Source organism: Leuresthes tenuis, unplaced genomic scaffold (genome assembly GCF_036924035.1).
Source record: "Leuresthes tenuis unplaced genomic scaffold, fLeuTen1.0.hap1 SCAF_4, whole genome shotgun sequence".
In the NCBI taxonomy this organism is placed as follows: Eukaryota; Metazoa; Chordata; class Actinopteri; order Atheriniformes; family Atherinopsidae; genus Leuresthes; species Leuresthes tenuis.
In genome coordinates this window covers 18,193,286-18,212,949 of record NW_027325358.1, presented here as the reverse complement: position 1 = coordinate 18,212,949, position 19,664 = coordinate 18,193,286, and the positions used below count along the sequence as shown (strand labels likewise).

General features: G+C 41.5%; 1 protein-coding gene across 1 annotated transcript; it reads left to right on the top strand.

Annotated features, from left to right (window-relative positions):
• The first annotated feature begins 281 nt into the window (after window positions 1–281).
• Window positions 282–18,851, top strand: smad1 (SMAD family member 1). Its single transcript, XM_072384903.1, has 7 exons — window positions 282–388; window positions 6,878–7,447; window positions 12,796–13,059; window positions 13,149–13,265; window positions 15,143–15,364; window positions 15,578–15,834; window positions 16,203–18,851. The coding sequence occupies exons 2-7, from the start codon at window positions 7,048–7,050 to the stop codon at window positions 16,344–16,346; spliced, it is 1,404 nt and encodes a 467-aa protein (XP_072241004.1). The 5' UTR covers window positions 282–388; window positions 6,878–7,047; the 3' UTR covers window positions 16,347–18,851.
• The last annotated feature ends 813 nt before the right edge of the window (window positions 18,852–19,664 follow it).

Sequence of the window (19,664 nt, the reverse complement as noted above, 5' to 3'; positions counted from 1 at the left end):
TTATAATAATCATTTAAGATGCTTTTGTTGCTTAGATAACCGGACTGCACAATTATGCAGAATAAAATAAAGATTTTACAAGGAAGTTCTGGGGGGTGCTCTGATATACAAGCAGGGGACAGGCCCTTGGAAATCAGCGAGAAAATCGCATTGTTTCACAATTACATAATCCGTTTTCACGCAGTGAATGAAGATGTTGGAAGTGCAAAAAGTAGGTCTTCTTGTTGTCGGGGGCTGCATCCCGCGGCGTGATACTGGCGTTCAGCGGAGGGTGAGACGGCTCCGCGACTCACTGACGCCAGGTCGAGCAGACCCAGCTCAGGCAGAGGGAGCACGCAGGAGGGGCCGCGCACACACACACAGAGAAAGAGCCGCAGAGCCAGAAAAGGTACGGTAAACTTTTGTTGCCTCTATGACTTCCTAAATGAAAAGTTGATTTAGCACAATTTTCTGTCGTTACACTGAACATGGCTGTGGTTGTAAGGAAGTAGATCCCAACGGCTACGAGCTGAGCAGTGTGTCAGTTTGAGGCTTCAAACTTTTTTCTTCCTTTCACTTACAGTGTCAGACTAGAGACACGTTTAGTTATCTGGGCTTCTCCAATAACCTGGTAATATCAGAAGCAAACATGCTGTATATTATGTTTGCTTTGTTGTGTATTGTAAAACTCTAGATAGTTTTGTTTGGCAAAGCAGCCTTTTTACGCTGAAGACAGAGTTAATTGCCTTAAAATCTCTTTCAAACAAGCGTCAGTACAAGCTCTTATTTGATGTTTCAGCTGGAAATAAAGACGACTTTGTTCTAATAAAACACATCTTAGAGAGCATGAACTCTTAAGAGTTATATATGGACAAATGAGTGGTTTGTATCTCAATTAATCAGTTAACTTATCTATAACACGTCAAAACGTGAAAAATGGCCACCACAAGCCAAGGCGATGCCCTCAGATCGCTTGATGTTTGTGACTATCTGGCGTTTAAAGAAGAAAGAAATATTCAGTTTATTTCGATTTGTAACAGCAAAGCAGCACATCCTTCTCACATTGAGAAAATACTCTGAATATTCAGCTTTATTCATAATGAATGACTGCAATGATTGAAAATGTGACAAAGCTCCCCAAGTCACTGAAAATCAGGTGATTGACCAGTCTGTGTGGTCTGAAATCATCACAGAGCCTTCACAATCTGAGGAATATATGTTAAGGGATTATACTTATCTTACCAAAAACAGCAGTTTTGCAGTTGTTCTCTTCTTTTTAATTTCATGCCATTGTTTCCATACACCACATTACACATTAACGGTTCATCTTAAAGGGAAAAGAGCCATTTCTTGCCATTGGAAACTGGAGCAAATTCATTTTTCATCCATTTCAGGTTGACAATTTGGCTTTGTAAACAAAAACTGAGTACGGCAGCGGTGACATGAATAAGTAAGCAACACACTGCAAAGCCTGACAATGAGCCCCGGTGATCAAAATAGAAAACCCAAACATGGGTCAAACCCCATGCTTTATGCCACATACAACCATTTGACAGTGTTTAACTGATAAGGAAGTATTGTTCCGAAACGTTCCACCTCTGTAGTTGTAAAGTGAACGTGTGCCACACTTCAGCATGGACTCGCTGTGGCTGTTTCAGCAGCTGTACACTGTGTTGCAGGTGTTTATTTATGCCCATTTGTTTGTGAATTTGTTTCTGTGCAAGAGGAAGAAGAGGGAGTGGAGTGAAAGACCCACAGCAGCGAAGGCTCGATCTCCTGACTTTATTGAAGATGACATATCAGATTACCTAAAGGACAGGGATTTGTCCTTGTTGGTGGTGCAGTTCCAATTGTATTATTTTTCTACATTCTCCGGGTAGGGGGCTTTAAGCACCGTTCTGGTTGTTTTTTGCCTTGAAATGAGGGTAAAACTGCTTGTATGAAAAAAACAGATGCGACTGTCAGATGTTATTATCTTATTTCCTGTATTTATACTGAAGGGGAGGTTAAATTTAGCCTTAGTGTACCTTAATCAAAACAGTGCGCTGCTGTGAAAGTCTGTCTGTCCAATGGACATCACTGCAGTTGCAGAAAACAACTCGACAACAAGGTGTAAATATAGGTCAGCGGCATTCCTGTATCCTATAACAAAAAACAAGCTCCAACTATGAGTTTCCGTCTTGAAGAAAGATGTTTTCTATTCTTATTTTGATTTAAAAACAGGCAAAACGAAAGTGTCGGAAGGAAACTTATTACAAAGTCATGTGAATATTGAAAAAAAATTGAAAACTTTTCATCTGCTGGTTTACTAATAATATATAACCGTAAGTTGTAGCTCTTCTCTTGCGTGTTTGCATGGTCTGGATAACATATCCTCAATGTGACGGGATGAGGTGTCCACCCTAACACAACACAAACCCAACACTGAGTGCCAGGCATGTTTGGGATGTCTGTTGGAAAACCCATGTGTTGTGGTCGCGTGCGCACCGCTGTGTCCGGGGCGCACAGAAGTTAATTCCAGTTCCAGCTCCTGGATGTCGGGACTATACTGCGAACCGTTTAGTTGGTTTCCTGGCGTTTTCAGTGTCGCGCTGCAAGGGACGCGTGATTCGCCTGATTTCTTCCGCTTGTGTTGCGGTGTAATGTTTACTGGCTCGGATCTGTGCATATGTTTGTGAGGGACAGTGGCCCCAGTTGCTCAAAGGACCCTCCCAGGTCAATGACATGTCTAGTCAGTAAGGGTAACACCTCATGTCTGTCTGTGGTTATTTTTAAGCTATGCTTGTAGACTAGTGTATTGACTGGAGTGGCTATGGAAAAAGAATTTGCCTTTGCTGTCTACTAGGGATGGCCGTTCAACCACCAGTATACATTGTTGTTCCTGCCATCTGGCATGGATATGTGTTTTAATCCCCTGGTTTAGATTTACCTATTTTGTTGAAAACGTTTTTTAATGCAACAGAGAATAAGGGTTTGCTCACAGGAGCAGCAACATAATTTTCAAGAAATGCAGCATTATAAAACTGAGACCGGAACACAAGATTAGTTTCTCAGTTTCTTTTTCTACAAAACACCCAGTTTGTCTCTGGCTTCACCATCACTCTTACTTTCTTGCTCTCTTCCTGTCGATGCATCATTTCCCATTTCTTCTTCCCTCTTCCTCTTTATCTGTCACCCTCTCTCTTCCTGCACTCCCCTGTTTATAGCCAGTGACTCCATTGAGCGGGGGTTAATGGAGGCCCCATCCAGGACCCTGCTGATAAATAATGTAGCTTCTTCATAATGCCCCATCTCTGGGGAGGGTCTAGAGAGCATCATTACTGCCTCCTCATCCTACACAGCCCTGGCTTAAATTGATTAACAGACACTGGAGCGGTGCAAAATGATCCATGTGGCTAGTGTAGTGGCTAACAGCTCGCACCAGGTGGGTCAAAGCCCTCGCCTGTCAGTGTCGGATGATCCCACTCTGTGCTCCCATTAGCTTAAGTCTCTGTCCATTGGGCTAACTGATGACCATAATAAGCTACCGCTAACGCAATAGCGAGAGAGCAGCACCCAGACTCAGCTGTAGAGAATGTCAGAAGGGTTTTTATGGAGCTGTTGTGTAAATGATGGTGTGTGTGTTTCAGTTTTTATAGGGAAGAGAGCTGCTCCAAGGCCACTGCAGGCATCTGTGTGACTGCTCATGGTGTTCATGAGACATGAGGTTACGGAGCTCGAAGTTTGAAGGCTCCATACAGAAATCTGTGCTTTTTGAGCAAATGTAGTTTGAAAATAGACATAAAGTAGAAGCACTACATCCGTCTCCAAAATAAGGTAGTAATAGGACAATTGATGAAATTAGAAATTCATGTGATAATTGGCTGAAATAGGTAATGACTGATTCCAGATGCTCAATTATGAGGACTCTGTGGTGTTTTTGTCTGACTGTAATCTTTCTTTTTTTTAAGGCATCATCTTTGACTTACTTCTTTGAAGTTTATCAGTTATATTGAAGATATGTGTAATCAGAGGATTCACTGAAAGATCCTTACCAGCAAGGCAATGGGATTAGATGTGAGCTTTCACTCAGACAAAATGGTCACTTAAAGTTAAGCCAAAAATGACTAATATCAGCCTCTCCTTTGTAAAGATTTGCTGCTTTCTTTCTGTTCCACAACAGTTGTGCTTTACGCCTTTAGTACAACCCACATTTCAAGGTAAATGAACATTGTCACTGTATTGAAAGACTGATGATTAGAAACTAGAAATAAATGCAATTTTCAGTAAGCAATGACTGATTATTGACTTGTTGAAGCTTTTCTTTCTGTGTATTCGACTTTCTTTTTGGAGAATGCTGCAGGGTCATTACAAAGATAAAATGCTGAAAGTGAAACACATCAGATTACAGCAGCTACTCATTGGAAAAAAAAATAGTCTCGCACATGAACACAAATGTGCAAAAATTAGTTGTAACAAAGCAGTTGTTGTTCACACATGGACTTCACAGCTGTCTGCTGGAGACAGGCTCTCAAAACAGAAAATACTCTTGATATACTCTGGTCACCACGAACGGTGGGCCTTGAATCACAACAAATCCAAAATATACCCCCCCCCGACACTTTCTCAAACTACTCTCCAAGTGAAAGTGCTAAAATCTATGTCCTCGAAGGTAACACAAAAATGCTGTTTTGCTGTGGAATTTGTTGGTGAATTGTTAAGAAAGTTGGTGGACAATAAGACTGTTATGCTATGCAGACATCCTAGTCTATACATAGATATAGGAAGAGCAAGGCACATTGGCGCCTTTATATTTTGACTACCTCGAAAGACAACTCCAAACTAGCATTGTCCCAAGAGGTAATACTGTGCCATATCAAGCTCTTTAAATAAGCATGTGGTCAGACAAGGAGTCAGATATGATTGACTGTCAGGGTTAGAAACATCTCAAAGGCATGGCCTCCAGCTGCAGCTGAATCATAGCAGGATTGTTAAGTCTACTCCAGATGTTAGATACAGTACTTTTAGGAATCTACCACGTGAAATGGGTTAAAGTTTGTTTTTTGTGCAGCTAGTATTGAATTGTGCTGATGGTGCTGGCTGTTACTGAGAAGTCCTCACAGTAGCTCTGCAGCTCAATGTAGATCACATTGACTTCTTATGTGCTGGGGTGCTGACCCTGGTGCAGATTTAACGTTGCTGCCGTTTGAATTGTTTACAAGTAAGATTATTTACATGTACTCCACATCTGAAGTACGCGCTCTCTCTGTGTGAAGGAGTGCTGACTGTGTCATTTTTATCCAGCAGACACTGACAAGGTCACAAAGCAGAGATAATGCTTGCTTTTTTAAGCATTTCACATTGTAATGACACAATGCAATAATCGTGTTAAAATGAAGTAAATCATCCGTTTGTAATATAGCAGATACAGCAGCATCAATAGAAGGCACAACTTGTTTATTTTTGGGGCCGAGAGAAATGTGTCATAGCTGCCAGGATCCAAAAATGGGAAGTCTGGTCATATTCACAATCTTGTCTACTCAGTGTTTGATCAAAAACTATTTGAATTAAATTAAGCATGTTTAGTTCACAGCTACAACACAGAAAATAGTTTGTTTCACGTGTGAAGACATCCCTCCAGAGTCTTTTTTTTTCCTCTCTGTTTTGGTGGAGAGTTGCGGAGGGAGCTCCCTTAGTCACAGAGATATCAGTTTTTGATGTATTTTTTTTTCTCTTTGATCTCACACACATTGTAGTCCACCCACATGCGCTCTCTTCCTGCTTGTGTGTCTTGGTGTCGCTTCTTAGATGTTATTGAAATGACTAAGATAGTCACAGCTGCAACTTGCCGCTTTCCAGTCAGTGTGGTTTCTAATCTTAAGTGTCCACATTCAGCGTAAAGAGCACTTCGCCCGAGATGTTTGCCTGTATGATGTACCTCACGTATGCAGTAGTTGGCAAAGATATAAATTGCTCTTTATCCCATAATCTGCAGGGCCAGGAATAACTACAGAGCAGTCTTAATGATCAATCTGTTCCTGGTTGTATGAAATCCAATATACTGCAGGCTTTACTGTCAGAGCGATGCATCCTCATCCATGAGTCAGAATTTATAAATGCTGGTACATTTCTGACAGGCTGTTTATTTGATTCAGGGATGGCATCAGCCAAACCTCGACCTTAACTAAATTTCATCCCCCTAATTTTATTCGGACAGAATATGAAAAGAAGGTGGAACAGAAAGCGCTCGGATGTGCTTTTGTGTTCCCTCTTAAAAAGCTAGAATGTGCGTACCTTCTGGCTACTGAATGGCTCCTGTGGGACTCGATTGAATAGGCACATTTATCCTGGGGTCCACATGCACTTCCCTTTTATTGTACTGCACAGATTCCTGCCTGAAATCAGTATTTGTTGGTCAGTGACAGAGATCTCCAAACACAAATTCACAGAATTAAGGTATTTTCTCAAAATCCTTCAGTAAATATTAGCCTTTTTTTTAAATCCGTTATCACAGTCTTTCTGAAGGGTGTTCGGGTTGCATATAGTATGTGAAGTCCTTTGCTGTAAATGACATTAGTAATTGGTGGTAATGTGACAATCCATACAGACAGGAAGCTATCTGAAGAATGTCTGGTTGGGGCTGATGTTTACAGGAGGGTGTCTGGAGTGACCGTCAGGCCAGTTTCTCAGAAGTCATGAGTGACATGATCATACCAGCTGTTGTGGTGACATTAGCATTCTTTTCTTCAAGAACGGCAGCCTCCATGGTTGATGCCGGTGCAGTAAAACAGGAAAAATTAGGTGGTTTCTGCAACTTTGCAAAATATAGGATTCAGGCCGCAGCACATATCTGTATATGTCACTTATGTTTTGATGGGAGATTTTAACTTACTCACTGTGTCTTTTCCTTTTGTTCTAGTGACTTTCAAGAGGATCGGATCTTACAAACTTTTGAATCTGAGAAGTACCTAGAAAAAAAATATCTCAAAGGTTCAAATAATACTCCGCCCTTTGTCTTCTGGGACTGGACAGTCTCCCACCACCTGTCACGCTTTCTTGAGGAGAGTGGAGGAGGACAGTTAGTCCACTATGAATGTCACCTCGCTCTTCTCTTTCACCAGCCCAGCAGTCAAGCGGCTGCTGGGTTGGAAGCAGGGAGATGAGGAAGAGAAGTGGGCAGAAAAGGCCGTGGATGCTCTGGTTAAAAAACTGAAAAAGAAGAAGGGAGCCATGGAGGAGCTGGAGCGGGCTCTCAGCTGCCCTGGTCAGCCCAGTAACTGTGTGACAATTCCTCGCTCACTGGATGGACGGCTACAGGTGTCCCACAGGAAAGGTCTACCACATGTCATTTACTGTCGGGTGTGGCGTTGGCCTGACCTGCAGTCCCACCATGAGCTGAAGGCACTGGAATGCTGCGAGTACCCCTTTGGCTCCAAGCAGAAAGACGTGTGTATCAACCCCTACCACTACAAACGAGTGGACAGTCCAGGTGAGGGATATAATCTTATCTGACCTTATCAAGCCGATCAGCCTCTGATCCACAGAAACTACAGACTGTCAGTTTTATTATTTCATCACATAAACCTTCTTTCCTTCAGACACTTCGATAAAGTACTTAATGTCGTGTTCTCTTGCATAAAATCCTGTGGGTTTAACCCTGAGTCTAGCTGCACTTATTCATGATTTTAAAAAACAAAACAAAAAGATATATAATGCTTGTATCAGTTTGGTTCAGGAGTAAGGACTAAAACAAATCCAATTTAGCCTCATGCTCAAGAGAAAATTAGGGTCAGCTGACAAGATAAAAACAACTGTGTGCAGGGTGCTAAGTTTGTAAAGGGCCAAATGTGTGTGTGTGTGTGTTCATTCATGTGTGTATGAAGCAGGAAATTCCATCTGAGGGAGAACGAGGGCTTTGTTTTGGGCATGCCCTGTACTGCAGGCACTTCTTTTTCTTCTTTTTCTTCCACACATGTTGACACACACAGGCACAAACACTCTTACACTTGCACGCATTTGACAAAAACAGGGACGCACAGACTCGAAACACACACACACACATGCACAGACACACCGACGAATGCAGGCCCAGTTTCTCTGAGGATGACTGGAACAGGAAGACCCACACACAATGGGAGGAAAGAGTTGTTGCCTGCCTCGCACACGTTTTGTTTTAGCAGCGGGTGGAAGACACAGGGCTAAGGTGATTCAACCCCTCAGCACCTGTCTGTCCACACCAGTCCCCCCTCCTCACACACAGTCTATTTTTCCACCCGAAACACCACCCACCCACCTACACCCACACACACACACACACACACACACATCCTGTCAATCTCCCCTCACTATTTTACTTAACGCCACAGCTGTCCGCCTGCTCCACATTTAACCTTTGAAATAAATTGCCAGATTGATGTATTAGACTGTTGCAGCACACATGGGCTACCTTTGCAAACACTCAGAGCAGCATGAGCCTCATCTAAAATTTCAGCACCAGCTTTATTTATCTGCAGAGGTATTTATAGACACAAGTGGAGCGTATCACTGTGGTTTATACAGCACCTGAACAGCCCTCAGCCAGAATATTTACCCCAAGTGATGAATTCCACAAGAACGGCCTGCCTCGAAATGTCTTTTAGAGCAGAAACCTGAGAGTCTGAACCAAATACTGCTGGCTAAGCCCAACTGCCAACTGGCTGGAAGCTGACATTTGAAAAATGCAGCAACATCTGTGCTCAGAATGTCGAGTCATGAAGAGTGCCAGAATGACTTTTTATCATGCTGCAATTAGATAACCTTATTATTGACTTTGCATCTATTTTTGTATGTATATATTTGTGTTGCGCATGATGCTGAAAAAACTTTGTTAATCACTAGATGGATATAGTTTATGTTCCTCATCAATCCAAAGCTCAGGTATGGTTTCAGATAAAGGTTTGGAGGTCAGCTGAACGCCTCACTGTTTTGTTTTTAATCACGTTCTTTCCCCACAAAGAGTCTTGATTTTTCTGGGGTGCATTGCTGCCACGCAGGGGCAGTGGTGTTACTCACTTGACCCGTCTGTGGTTATAATGTTATGTTCGATGAATGGACCCGAGTGGTGATAAGTTGCTTTTTCTGTCTGAACTAAGAACAAAGAAGAGTCAGAGAGAGACGATGTAATAACTTTACATCAGCCACGTCTTTGCTTCCACTTCCGAGACACTAAACACTGTGAACAACATTAAGATATAAGTTACTCTGGAACTTGTTCCCATCAAGATGCTTATTAGTTGATTAGGAGTAATTGTCAGTGTTTGCGTCCCTTTGCAGATTGCTCACTCACTTCCCTGAACAAGTTGTTCAATTCAATTCAGTTTTATTTATATAGCTCCAAATTACAACAATTGTCATCTCAAGGCACTTAAATAATATAGTCCAATTCAAGTGAATTGGAATTCAATTAATTGTTATCATAATCCAATTAAATCAAATTAATGAATTTCAAAATAATCCAATTAATTAATATAGAGCCAATTCAAAAAACAATATTCTAGCTAAGGAAACCAACAGATTGCACCAAAACTTGTCTTCAGTCCAATCTCCCATCCTGAGCGTGCCTGAGGCGACTGTGGAAAGGAACGATTCCCTTTTAACAGGAAGAAACCTCTGGCAGAACCAGACTCAGGAAGGGTGGCCATCCGCCTCGACCAGCTGGGGTTTGAGAAGATGGAAAAGAAGGGGGAAAAAAACACCATAACACCATTCAAAGGATACCTGTTGGAACAGGGAAACACAAGTTAATGACCACAATAATGTCACATGTACATAATATCATTTGAGAAATTAAAAAAAGAAAAAAGGAGCAAAGTGAGGAAAGGTGTGACAGATGAGGTCTAAGCCTATAGCAGCTTAACTATGGGATGTTTCAGGATTACCTGAGCCATCCCTAACTATAAGCTTAATTAAAAAAGGAAAGTTTTAAGCCTAATCTTAAAAGTGGAAAGGGTGTCTGCTTCCCGGACATTTACTGGCAGATTATTCCACAAGAGAGGGGCCTAGTAACTGAAGGCTCTACCTCCCATTTTACTTTTAGAAACTCTGGGAACAACAACTCAACCTGCAGTTTGGGAGCGAAGTGCTCTGTTAGGAAAATACCTTACAATAAAATCTTTAAGATATGATGGAGCTCGGTCATTAAGAGCTTTATATGTGAGAAGAAGAATCTTAAATTCTATTCTGAATTTAACAAGGAGCCAATGAAGAGAAGCTAAAACTGGAGAAACATGATCTCTCCTGTTAGTTCTCATCAGAACTCTGGCTGCAGCATTTTGGATCAGCTGGAGGCTTTTCAGAGAATATGTGGGACAGCCCAATAATAAAGAATTACAGTAGTCCAGTCTTGAAGTAACAAATGCATGGAGTAGCTTCTCTGCATCACCCTGAGACAGGATGTTCCCGATTTTAGCAATATTACGAAGGTGAAAGAAGGCAGTCCTAGAAACCAGTTTTATATGTGCGTCAAATGATAAATTCTGGTCAAAAATAACTCCAAGGTTCCTCACTGTAGAACTAGAAGCCAAGGAAATACCATCTAGAGTAACTGTATAACTAGACAATTTCTCCCTTAAGCGCTCAGGTCCAAAGAGAACAACTTCAGTTTTGTCTGAATTTAAAAGCAGACAGTTCTGAGTCATCCAGGTCTTTATGTCTTTAAGACATGCTTGTAGTCTGACCAACCTATTGGTTTCATCTGGTTTCATAGATAAGTACAGCTGAGTATCATCAGCATAACAATGGAAATTTATGCCATGCTGTCTAATAATGTTACCTAATGGAAGCACGTACAAAGTAAGAAGAATTGGTCCAAGCACAGAACCCTGAAGAACTCCATGACTTACTCCGATGTGTGAGGAAGATTCTTCATTTACAAGAACAAACTGGAATCTATCAGATAAATATGACTTAAACCAGCCTAATGCAGTTCCTTTAATCCCAATAACATGTTCAAGTCTCTGTAACAGAATGCTGTGATCGATCGTATCAAATGCAGCACTGAGATCCAACAGGACAAGCACAGAAACAAGTCCGCTATCAGAGGCTAAGAGGAGATCATTGGTAACTTTTACCAGTGCTGTTTCTGTGCTATGATGCACTCTGAATCCTGACTGAAACTCTTCAAACAGATTATTTCTATGTAAATGATCACAGTTGACAGTTGACAGATCACAAGTTGAGCTACAACAATTTTTTTCAAGAACTTTAGACAAAAAAGGGAGATTGGATATGGGTCGATAATTGCCCAACACTTCTTGAATCAAGAGTAGGTTTTTTAAGTAAAGGTTTAATTATAGCAACCTTAAAAGTCTGAGGTACATATCCTGTCAACAAAAACCGATTGATCAAATCCAATATGGAAGTGTCAATTAAGGGGAAAACCTCCTTGAACAGTCTGGTTGGGATTGGGTCTAAAATACAAGTTGATGGTTTTGAAGAGACTATTGCTGTTGTTAGCTCAGAGAGATCAACTGGGCAGAAGCCGTCTAAATACAAATCAGGTTCTAAAGATACTTCTATAGCTGCTGCACTTGATGATACATCAGTGATAATAGTGGGAAGGATTCCATTAATCTTCTCTCTGATAGAAACAATTTTATTGATAAAGAATCTCATGAAATCCTCACTGCTGAGAGTTAAAGGAATAAATTACTCAACAGAGCTCGGACTCTTTGTCAGCCTGGCAACAGTGCTGAAAAGAAACCTGGGATTGTTCTAATTCTCTTCTATCAATGATGAATAATAAGCAGTTCTTGCTTTACGAAGGGGTTTTTTATACGTTATTAAACTATCTTTCCAGACTAATTGAGACTCTTCTAAATTAGAGGAACGCCACTGTCTCTCCAGCTTTCTTGTAGACTGCATCTACATGAATATTAAAGTCACCCACTACAATGACTTTATCTGTACTCAGCACTAACTGGGATAAAAACCTCTGAGAATTCAGACAGAAACTAAGAGCCAGGTGGACGATACACAACAACAAACACAAGAGGTTTTTGTGATTTCCACTTTGGGTGGGAAAAAACTGAGAATCAGAGATTCAAAAGAGCTAAAACTAATCTTGAGGACTGATTAGTAACCCTGATCTGAAGATAGCTGCCACTCCTCCTCCTCTGCCTGTGCTTCGAGGAACGTGAACATTTATATAGTCAGAGGGAGTTGATTCATTAATGCTAACATGATCCTCCTGCTGCAGCCAGGTCATCATCAATATGATGACCACAGATCAAATGATTCACTAACAGAAACTTCGAAAGGAGAGATCTAATATTCAGCAAACCACATTTAATAATTTGATGTTTTTGTTCAGTTAAAGTTTTTGTTTTAAATTTTTTTTGCACAAGATGATTTGCTCCTTTTGTGTTTTTTGATTGAGGGGGGGGCAGCATCAGGTGGGAAGCCGCAGAGAAGTGTGTTAGACTACAACTCTGCATCCTGGTCTCAACCCTGGATTGTCATGTTTTTGGATGACTAATAAATTCTTCCATAATTTACAACCGGATAGATAATCCACAAGGATTTAAAGGGGAAAGGGGTTCATCACATTTAGGTACAGCGCCGTCTGAGATGCTAAAGGTGGTGCATGGAGCGCAGTGAAATGTTTGTTGTTGACAAATGCGGATCATCTCATGGTTTATATCATTATAGCACCATCCTCAGCGCTCAGTGGACTGGCTGCTAAAAAGGGAAAAAAGTGCAAAACCTTCCTCACTTTAGTGTTTTGTTAACTAATGGGTGGAGCACAGTTTTATTTATACACTCCTTAACTTTTGTGCTCTTGACTCTTGCCCTCCTCAGTGCTGCCTCCTGTTTTGGTACCGAGGAACAGCGAGTTCAATGCCAAGCATACCATGCTGCCCCGGTTCCGCAACCCTCTGCAACAGAACGAGCCACACATGCCCCAGAATGCCACCTTTCCAGAATCCTTTCCTCAGGCCAACACCGTTCCTTTCCCGCATTCACCTGGAAATAGCTTCCCAAACTCCCCTGGAAGTGGCAGCAGTGCCACCTTCCCTCATTCGCCATCCAGCTCCGACCCCGGAAGTCCATTCCAGATGCCAGGTAAGATCCCGTCGTGCGTTAAACTTTTCCATTTCCTCCATGCTTAACCCCAACTCATTGAACTTAAGTGGTCTTGTGTCCTGATGCAGAGACTCCCCCACCTGCCTACATGCCCCCAGAGGAGCAGATGACTCAGGACTGCCCCCAGCCGATGGACACCAACCTCATGGCTCCACCCCTGCCCCTACAGAGTAACAACCGGATAGGTAACCATGGCAGTTTTGATCTGTCCTGCACACACAGGAGGTTGTTCGGACATGACATCATCCTGCGTTATGGTTTCCAGTGATACATTTTGGTGATTAAAATGCCAACATTTAATAGACTGTTGAGTGATTGATTTTATGTCAGTTATGACAATCCAACATTTATTTTACATCAACGAAGCACTTACAGTAAGTTTCCAATGTCAAACATCAACATTAATTCAATATTTCGGTCTGACAAGATTTAAATGTTGTTTTAATTTGATTTTGCTGTCAGGCATGTCAAGCAAGGATCAGTTAAATGATTGTGCTTATTATAGATGCATTGTGACCAGATTTAAACTGAGCTAATACACCCGGCAGCTGTGAGGAGCAGAACTACGGTAAACGTACATTACAACAATACATTCGGTCAGTTCGGATGCTTCTTTTTACAGTCCACGTTTGAAGCATCCCCGTGAAAACTCTGTTATACTGCTATACCGTTAAAAGAATGCGGCTAAATGCTTATCAGACTACATGAGGCATGAGATACCAGATCAGATAGAGGTATATATGTTGGGTAGATAAATCTGGGGTCTGCTAGTTCACAGTGGGATTTTGTCTGTGGGTGAAAGCTCAAAGGAAGCTCAGCCTCATCAAATTAAAGCAGGCCCCAGAGCAGCTTTATGAGGCCTGTAAAAACTGTGGCTTATGTCATCTCTTCTTGTGGTAATGACTTGAAACTCGTTAAAGATAACATTCACTAATTACCTCCAATTTTGAAATCTGAAATGTGGCGTAATGACTGCTGCTATCTCAACGTTGTGGTTTTGTTTTATGGTGCAAGGTAGACGCGTTTGAGCACTCTATGTCTGGATGTAAGAGCACGTAAGGATCCAAACCACCTAATTAGGAGCCATAAAGGCTTCTACTTTTGTAGTTTCAGACACATTTTTGATCCGTAATATTAAATTGTCATCAAATTAAGTGCAAAGACCTGAAACGTGGCATCATATGATAAAAAGAAGTGATCAAATGAAGCTGGGTAGCAAACAAACCATCAGGCTAACCAAACTTTTTTTTTTTTACTCCATACATCTGATGTAAACGTCCATCTGAGGTTATAGAATTGAATTTTCTTCCTCCTCTGTCTCTTTTATCATCTGTTTTTCCTCTTATGATAAGATTCCTGGGACTGGAGATCACTGATTTGCATATATTCCTAAAGCATCGTTGTTTTGCAGTTAAATTGATCTCACCACACAACAGTTAGACGTTGATCTGAGCTTTTGTTTCCACACATGACCCACAAAGTCTTTGTAGTTTGTATCATTATTGCTCGCATGGCTCAGACTCTGTCCTCGTCTAGTGATAGCAGTAGCAGAAAGAGGTGTTGAAAGTTTTGTTAGCTGGAAGTGGGAGTTGGGGGACTTTTTTTTCTTCTTTTCCACAAGCTGCATCCTGTACAGGGGAGCATGTTTCTATTGTAGGCCAGTTCTGGGAAGGGAACAGACAAAACACACCTGTCAACCAGTGCCACGCTACAGAGGAAGTTTGGGAGAGGTATGTGCCTAGATAAACATGATTTATTCCTCCCTCCAAAAGGGTGAGGCCAGCTTGGAACGGCAGTGGCTGGCACACAGACTACAGTCAGTCTGTGTGCTTTGATTTTGATCTGCCCAGATGTACAGAAGTTAAACTACTGGATCTAACATGTTAATCGCTTTGGGCTACATGGGACATTATTGATGGAATCATTTTGTGGATGAGGAAGATTTAGAAAGGAGCCTGCTGCCATCTGTGCACGCAGAGTCTTGACTGTGCTTTGAGTCAGTTTCCGTCCTCACAATGTTCTCTGCTCACTCCTGTGATCTGTTAATGCGTTTCCTTTGCAGATGTGCAGCCTGTTGCCTATGAGGAGCCCAAGCACTGGTGCTCTATTGTTTACTATGAGCTCAACAATCGCGTCGGTGAAGCGTTCCAGGCTTCTTCCACGAGTGTGCTGGTCGATGGCTTCACAGACCCCTCCAACAACCGCAACCGATTCTGCCTCGGCCTGCTCTCCAACGTCAACCGCAATTCTACCATTGAGAACACCCGGCGGCACATCGGCAAAGGTCCAGCACCGATTGTTTCACCGACAGTAATGCACAGACTCCCAATAGATGAGATTAAATCAAATTGAATACTTTTAGTGGCGACCCAAGTGCATCAGGACAATAACAACAAATTGACTTAACATTTTACTCTATTGATTTAAGGTTCATCACAGTGAGGGTTTGGCCCTTTAAATCACCTGACTAACTGCATTCTCTCCTGCTGCCTGATAGGTGTCCATTTGTACTATGTTGGAGGGGAGGTGTATGCAGAATGTCTGAGTGACAGCAGTATCTTCGTCCAGAGTCGTAACTGTAACTACCACCATGGTTTCCATCCAACAACTGTGTGCAAGATTCCCAGTAGATGTAGCCTGAAGATTTTCAACAATCAGGAGTTTGCCGAGTTGCTGGCCCAGTCTGTGAACCACGGCTTTGAGGCTGTTTATGAGCTCACCAAGATGTGCACCATCCGCATGAGCTTTGTTAAGGTAAGCTGTTCGGATTTCCTTGAGAACAGAAATGAAAGAGCAGCGTTACATGTATGAACGGTCTCAGTAATGACAGTCAACTTGTTTGTGGTAAACTGTTGGCTGAGTTTTAAAGTTTAAAAGGTCCCCTTTCTGTGAAGAATTGTGGCTGCAACAGCATCTGGATACTTGACAACATTACACAAGTTTCTACTTTTCTTCAAAAGAATATTTGGCCGATCGAATAACAGGCGTTAAAAGCAAAAATCTCATCCAGTGTTTAACTCATAAACTAGCAGTTACACTCGCCGCTGAAAATTAATCTTACATATACTTACCGATACAGTCGTGTAGCACAATTACAGATTCTGTGTTTTCCTGCGTTTCAGGGCTGGGGAGCAGAATACCACCGTCAAGATGTGACCAGCACACCCTGCTGGATTGAGATTCACCTGCATGGTCCACTGCAGTGGTTGGATAAGGTGATAACCCAGATGGGCCCCCCCCAAAACCCTATATCCTCTGTCTCCTAGGCTTCATCGTCCCCAGGCCTCACTGTCCTCAGCCCCGTAGCTGTCCAACCCCCAGCATTTTGGTCTAAGTAGCGAGAATAGCAGCCAACCGGTCCCAGACTAATTTGTGGTTTAGTTAGTTGTCCATAACTGATGGAGCTTTCGACTGAAACACAAACTGATCTGAGACCTTTAAGGATGGTCAGACAGTTATACGGGCAGGTTTGTTTTCTACTTGAAGGACATCTGAATTGGGCACATATACAGACTGGGAGAGGAGTAAAGCCAAGTGAGCGTGATGCAACTGGAAGATACTTGATCTTTGTGACCAACTGTAATAATTAGATCATCACACTCACCACGAGGCAAGTTTCCTCTCTGATCTTGCTCCAAGTTCTTTTTTTTTCCCCATTGTTCTATTATTCTGACTCATAACTAAATGTTCCCGCAGACATCCAGTTGTACTTGTGTAGTTACAATAATTATGGCACATTCCAGGTCGCCAAAATCTCAGTTGGTTGATGTTTTCTGTCTGACTACAAGTGGAATGACACGACACGTACAAAATTAGTAGAGACTATCGTCTCATAATGTTAAATAAAGGTTAATAAACAGTTATTCTACCATGAAGAAAAAAAAAAACCCTGATCAAAAATCATGAATAGTTACACAAGGGCAAAATTGGGGGGGCTGTAAAGTGTAGGTTTAGTGTGGGGCATGGGACTAAAAGGGCATTTCAGACATGAAAGACTAAAGTTTCAGTGTTGCTCATCTTATGTTACATTTTTGTTTCAAATGCATTCAGAGAAAATAAGAATAGTGTCTAGACATGTTCACTATTAGAATATGTGCCGTGCGGTCTGTTTTTTGCGAAGCATAGTTTGGTTAGTGTAGTGTTGCACATTTAAGGCTTAACGTGACACAAAGCCGAGGCAGACACGAGAAAAGTGAAGTTTGCCGCTCGCCGCGCAGCAGGGTCAGACGTGTCGAAGACGGTGTTGCACTGTGGATGGACGCCATCTTTCAAAAGTTTTGGAATGATTCCAGTCGTTACTGATATTTCCACAACGTCACATCTGCATTTACTCTGAAATTAATGTACAGCACAACTCAATAGTGCAGAGAAATCAAATAAACATTTTCATTCTTATTAGTTTATTTCTGTTTAAGGGACAAAAAGCTGAAACTTCCATCTCTGATGTAAACCTTCAGCGTGGAATATTAGTGAGCTTCGTGAACGCTGTTGATGCAAGCACGTTTGTTGTTGCCTTTGATGGCTTTCTGCTTCAGGCTGTAATTGATCTTCCGAATGCTGATGGGATTCTTTTTGTACCTGAGGCATCCGACGCTTTCCTTGGATGCTTCTCAGGTTTTCCCTGTGTACAGTTCTACTCCTTGCAGTAAAGTATTGTCCTGATAACGCATCTAAGGTGCAGCCAAAGAGTTCATACAGACAGAGGGTTTGCAAAGCAGTCGACACACATGTAAAACAGGGAATTTGGTCCAGGCTTTCTCCTCTGAGGAGAAGTTCTCATAACGTAAAATACTCTGGCCTCTAAATAAAGTGTACAAGAGGTGTTAAAAGTTCACCGCAAAGATGGCGAGAATTGCACTGCCAATCCCTAATAGTGACTGTTTATGAGTTTAGTACCATGTGTAGTAGTAACAAACCACATCCAGCTCAGCTGAGAAGAGTGCGAAGCAGCAGCTCTTATCAGAACACACTGATGTCGTGAATATTTGCGCTCTCACCTGCAGCTCCTCCAGAACATGTCCGGAACGTTTCAGGTGCACGTAAGAGACTGTTTTAAGTGATTAAAAGAAGAGGAATCTGTAGTAATTGTGTGTTTTAAGTTTGAGGAGTTAATTTAGCTCCATTAATGCAGGAAAGCTGAAAGAAAACTGTTTTTTTTTTTTCTCAAAAAGGCCTGATTTACATTATATTTACACAGATTTTCTTTTTTGTGTGTTTGACATAACAACTGATGGTCACTTGCTGGACTTAAAACTACTTAAAGCCTAGAGAAAACAACAATGTGGTTGTTCTGAAACTTTTGAAAGATGGTGTAAATATTTTAGTGACTTCCTCATTCTCTCATTTCAGTGACAGAGCAAAATGACTTTTAAGGGAAAATGTTGAGCATTCAGATTTTAATTGTTGACAGAGAAAAGTGTCAGTTACTGATGTCCTTATAGTTTTCTTTTTCTTTTTTCTTTTTTTTTTTTACAAAAAGCAGATTTTAACAATTAATTTCACTTTCTTTCTTTGAGCGGTCCCGTTTGCTACTGAACTGTTATACTCGTTACATTCTTTTTTTTTTTCTTTTTTTTTTTGTATTTTTAAACATGTTTTGGGTTTTTTTTCTGCACTTTCACATTTTGCCTCACTGCTTTTTCTTTTTTTCTTTCTTTCTTCATAATTTTTTTCCTGTCTTGCTCAGTAAAACTCCCAGAAAAGCAGTTTTATTCCATGAATATCAAGTCTCTACTGGAAGATTGAATAAAATTGTTTCATTAATTGCGAAACTCTCTCTCTCTCTCTTTTGTGATCACTGTCTTGACATGTTTACTTTCATGTGTCAGTTGAATTGTTGGCCACCCATACACAGATGTCTGTGCACATCGGGGACTTTTTAAAACCATCAAATGCTGTGTGTGTGTGTGTGTGTGTGTGTGTGTGTGTGTGTACACTTGTATTACGGATCTTGTGGGGACACGACTTTATGTTACAACAGTCAATCTGGGGACTTATCTCTTTGGGGGCCCAAAGTCCCCATAATGTGGAAATAGAGATTTAAGTTGTGTACTAGGCCTTAGGTTGGGGATAGAGTTGAACAGCTAATGTTGCTAAAACTGTTATGATTTGAAAAAACAATTTCACTGAAATGCATGAAATTGTGGGTTTCCTTCATTTCATGACAGCAGTGTAAACCTTTCCACAATCTCCAATAACGGTATTTCAGAGGTCGCTCATTTCAGCGTGTGTCTGTGCGTTATAGTTAGTGCAGGGGTTTCATGTGTGGTGTGGTTGAACCGCCGCCTCTCTACAGCTCGCAGGTTTATCCTAAATTCCTCAGGTGAGCACGACCGGTACATAAAACGCATCCGTGTGTTACTGTACCTGTGAGGAACTGAAAATATGCTGTCAGCACCTCCCTCCTTTTTAGCCTAGAACATAACGAGATGAGTTTGTAGACGGATTTGCAACGAGTTGATTTAATTGAATTTAAGAAGGATTTTTAAGCGCCGCCTGCAGAATAAGATGAAAAACGCTTAGGCCAGGATGACTTTGACCAGATTAAAACGCAGTTTAAAAAGGCACTCGATAATGTGCGCGTG

Coding starts and splice junctions, on each gene's coding strand:
- smad1 (XM_072384903.1), top strand. CDS start 7,048: ATGAATGTCACCTCGCTCTTCTCTTTCACCAGCCCAGCAGTCAAGCGG. Junction 7,448..12,795: donor CAAACGAGTGGACAGTCCAG/GTGAGGGATATA, acceptor TGCCCTCCTCAG/TGCTGCCTCCTGTTTTGGTA. Junction 13,266..15,142: donor ACAGAGTAACAACCGGATAG/GTAACCATGGCA, acceptor TTTCCTTTGCAG/ATGTGCAGCCTGTTGCCTAT.